This window comes from Arachis ipaensis, chromosome B08 (genome assembly GCF_000816755.2).
Source record: "Arachis ipaensis cultivar K30076 chromosome B08, Araip1.1, whole genome shotgun sequence".
Taxonomy (NCBI): Eukaryota; Viridiplantae; Streptophyta; class Magnoliopsida; order Fabales; family Fabaceae; genus Arachis; species Arachis ipaensis.
In genome coordinates this window covers 102,540,320-102,544,475 of record NC_029792.2, presented here as the reverse complement: position 1 = coordinate 102,544,475, position 4,156 = coordinate 102,540,320, and the positions used below count along the sequence as shown (strand labels likewise).

At 41.3% G+C, this 4,156-nt stretch overlaps 1 protein-coding gene across 1 annotated transcript; it reads left to right on the top strand.

Moving 5' to 3' along the window:
• On the top strand, positions 2,153-3,555 carry LOC107613970 (AAA-ATPase At4g30250; the record flags this gene model as incomplete). The annotated part of the gene is given in 1 exon segment (XM_016316177.2): positions 2,153-3,555. A coding segment is annotated over 1 exon segment (1,388 nt), but the record flags the coding sequence as incomplete, so codon positions are not given.

The following is a 4,156-nucleotide window of genomic DNA, read 5'->3' as shown; positions in this document are numbered from 1 at the left end:
TATTTTAGTTCGGGCTCTCACTCACCCAGATTTAAGCGCTTTCTCTCAAACAAAACAGATAGCGTGGATTCTTCAAATCAATATGATAAGCTAGGCTTAAACTACATAGTTGAATGACAGTCTCTCATTTTAATCCGTTGATTTTAGAAGTTTAGAACGACTTCAAGTAAAATCACACGCAGCACAATAGTTTGATCGATCTTGCAGATGAACCATTTGATGTATATGAAGTATGAACCGTATAATGATTGACATTAAACCCCTCTTTTTGGCTTTATTCTTGATACCCCCATTTAAGCAAAACTTTCTCTCAAGGCTGACCTGCAACAAGTTTTCTCGCTTATCCTCCATATTCGTGGCTTTTGATGCCATAACATATGGCTCTTTTTCTTTTCTCCTCCTTTTATTTTCTCTTTCCCATTTCTTTCCCCTTCCTCAAAATTTCAACCATTTTATAAGCATATACCTAAAACAATTGAAAGGCGTAACAAAGTTGGAGATAAGAACGACAGCCAAACACCACAAGATTATAATCCGAAGGTGTAAATTCCCTTGCTTTTTAGTAAAGGAGTTTTAGACAAATTTCTGTAAAAGAATCACAAAAACAAAACTTTGTTCAAAAGCACAAGCATTTAAAGATATAAAAGAAATGTAATGCACAAGAAAGAATACCACCATATGCACGTCTTAAAGATATACACATCTGAATCTCGTAGACCCTCCCACCAGTCCACCACCATGCATACCAATAAGGAAAAGCCTAAAATAATGTATAGAAAAGTTCGAAGCATAGAAATACCCAACCACGATTTACTCTGTTACTGAGAATTTTAAAAGCTTTTATTATTATTTATTTTTTTAATGACACATTTAAATGACTCCTTAAAACATATGTTAACAAATCTAAAATATATCAATTCATTAGTGATTAATAAAAACTTATTCCACCGGTTAACTCAAAAAATTTGAACGGACACGGTATGCAATAAAATAGATGATCATGAGGACCACATAATCATCATCCTCTCATTGTTATCACCTTCCACCTGACACCCACAATGATGAGTGAGTGACGAGGTAAATAGATTTTAGGAATTTTACCCTGAAGCGTCCTTAAGGACATTATCAAGATTACTAGAAATTTCAAAGTTCTTTTCTCTTTTATCCCAATAAATAGTAAATACATTACAAAAATATAGAAAATTTCAAATTTTTTTACTTTCCAGTTAAATGTTTCTATATTAAACGACTTAACAAGCGTCGTTTTAGCTAATTCCAGTAATTATTCATAGGAACATTCTCTGAAGTCTGAATGCGCAAAGTACAAGAACAAATGGGGAAAAAGATAAAGTGTGATTCGTCAAGGAAAAAAAAAAAAAAAAACAAAAGCAGTCTCAAGATCCACACTATACCGTAGCCCGTGTGTTTTCATGTAACCCGTCTTATATAGCTACTCTACTACTACTAGTATTAACTACAAAGTATTGACCCTCCATCCCTAATATAAACCTTGTGGAACTTGATTGCATTTTGATGAATATGCTAAAGTTGAACGGGAAAAATACACCATACAATGAGCACTACTAGAAAAGTAGGGGAAAAAATGTAACAATTGAATGCTAATCCTTTGGTGAAAAATGTGACTCTTTTTCCTTGTGTGATTTTGGTTAATGAGCCCTTAAAATATAAACTCTCAAACAAAAACAAGCAAGCAAAAACTAAAGATAGCAACAGAACCTTTGGCAAAACGAAAATTTTGCATTTTCTAAGATTCTCATTCTGCAATTGTAGCCCACGCTTAAGAGATGAGGTTATTTGAGCAAAATCTATCACATCTACAAACGAACAAAGCAAAAGCGAAATATTAAAGCAAATTGGTCGGCTTCATCATCTTTAACCTTTAACTTTACCCTACTCTATCTCTGCAATATGCTCAATGCTGCTTTTATTTTCATCTCCAAACCCAAAACACCAACCTTTAGCAGACTCTGTTCCCACTTTATGCAATGTATAAGAACCCCCAAAGTTACAAACCTAAGGGAAAAAAAAAGAAAAAAATATGTGAAAAGAAGCAAACAAATTCTCACTCCATTTTCGACTCCACCATCCCTCGAACAAAAAATCTCAAACCAACAAACACAAACATCAGCTGATCAGCATTGCAAAAATGGAGATATTATCACAATTGTGGTCACTGTTAGGGTTACTCACCGTTCTGCAAAATGTGCTTCCATCTCAGATTCTCTCTCTGCTTCACTCTGTATACGAATCAACACAAGATCTGCTATCTCCTTACGCATACGTTGAGATCCCTGAGTTCAACGGCTACTGCGGCGTTGACCTCAACGACCTCTACCGCCACGTGCACCTCTACCTGAACGCAGCCGCGTCTGCCTCCCCCGCCGCCTCGTGCCGCCGCGTCACGCTCTCCCGTTCACCCTCCTCCTCCCGCGTCACCTTTGCCGTAGCGCCAAACCACACCGTCCACGACTCCTTCGGCGGCCACCGCCTCTCTTGGACGCACCACGTCGACGGCGTACAAGACTCCCTGGACGAGAAACGAAGCTTCACTCTCCGTCTACCGAAGCGCCACAGGCAGGCGCTACTGCCGTCCTACCTCTCCCACGTCACCTCACGCGCGGAGGAGTTCGAGCGCGTGAGCCGCGAGCGCCGCCTCTTCACCAACAACACAACCGGCTCCGGTTCCTTCGAGTCCGGATGGGTTTCCGTCCCGTTCCGCCATCCCTCAACCTTCGAAACCCTGGCTCTCGAGCCAGAACTCAAGAAACAAATAAAAAACGACCTCGTTTCGTTTCAAAACGGCAGAGAGTTTTACCACCGGGTTGGGCGTGCGTGGAAGCGGGGGTACTTACTCCACGGTCCACCCGGTTCCGGTAAATCGAGCCTCATAGCAGCTATGGCTAACTTCCTCTGTTACGACGTATACGACTTGGAACTCACAAAAGTTTCGGATAACTCTGAGCTGAGGTCGCTACTAATCCAAACGACGAACCGCTCCATTATTGTTATAGAAGACATTGACTGTTCCGTGGACTTAACCGCTGACAGAACGACGAAGAAGCAACCGGCCAAGTCGTTTAAGAAGTGCAAAACGACGATGTCGTCTTCGGGTTGTGAAGATAGCGGGAGGGTTACGCTTTCAGGGCTCCTGAACTTCACGGACGGGTTGTGGTCGTGTTGTGGCGAGGAGAGGATTGTGGTGTTCACTACGAACCACAGGGATAGCGTGGACCCTGCGCTGGTTCGGTGTGGGCGCATGGACGTGCACGTGAGCCTTGGCACGTGCGGGATCCATGCGTTCAAGGAGTTAGTTAGGAACTACCTCGGGGTTGAGTCTCATGCGTTGTTCGATGCCGTGGATGCGTGTATTAGGTCGGGTGGGTCCCTCACGCCGGCGCAAGTTGGGGAGATCCTATTGAGGAACAGAGGGGATGCTGACCTGGCGATGAAGGAGGTTGTGGCAGCGATGCAAGGGAGGATGCTGTCTCTTGCGGCCGCTGGAGGCGGTGGTGGGGATCAGATGGATAATGAGGAAAATAAAGGTTGTTGAGCCCTATTCTTAACTCTGTGATAACTTTTGCTATTAGAGATCTACGTTAGGAGTCACATGAATAATAGTGATTAGTATTTTTATTTTTATTTTTTATGTAAAGCGAATTATTGTTCAGCTAATTACCGCGTATGGTTTTTGGTTAAGGATATTGTTACAGACGAGGCCCAATAGTCATAGTTACGATAATAGAAATCCTAATTAATCTTTTAACGGAAACGAATTAAAAAAGAAATAAAGTATCAATCAGCGAGGACGTTACAGAATCAAGACTTTAAATCTGATGTGAAAAACGATTACAAAGTCCCAAGGTAAAGGAAAAATCCACCTTAAGGCTTGATGTAAGCATCTTAACAAAGACACTTAGAAAACAAACACAAAATATTAAAATAAAGACATAGAATCAGATGAAACATGAATAGAAATGGATCCGTATCCTAGAAAATCAACCCGACGTTATACTTCAGAGCCGCTAGGTCAAATTCGGTTGCGCCAAACAAGAGTGATCCGCGCTATACTTCGACTTACGTCCTAAGAATCTCGGGATTACAGCAAGCACCTTTTTCAGCATAAATATCAATACAC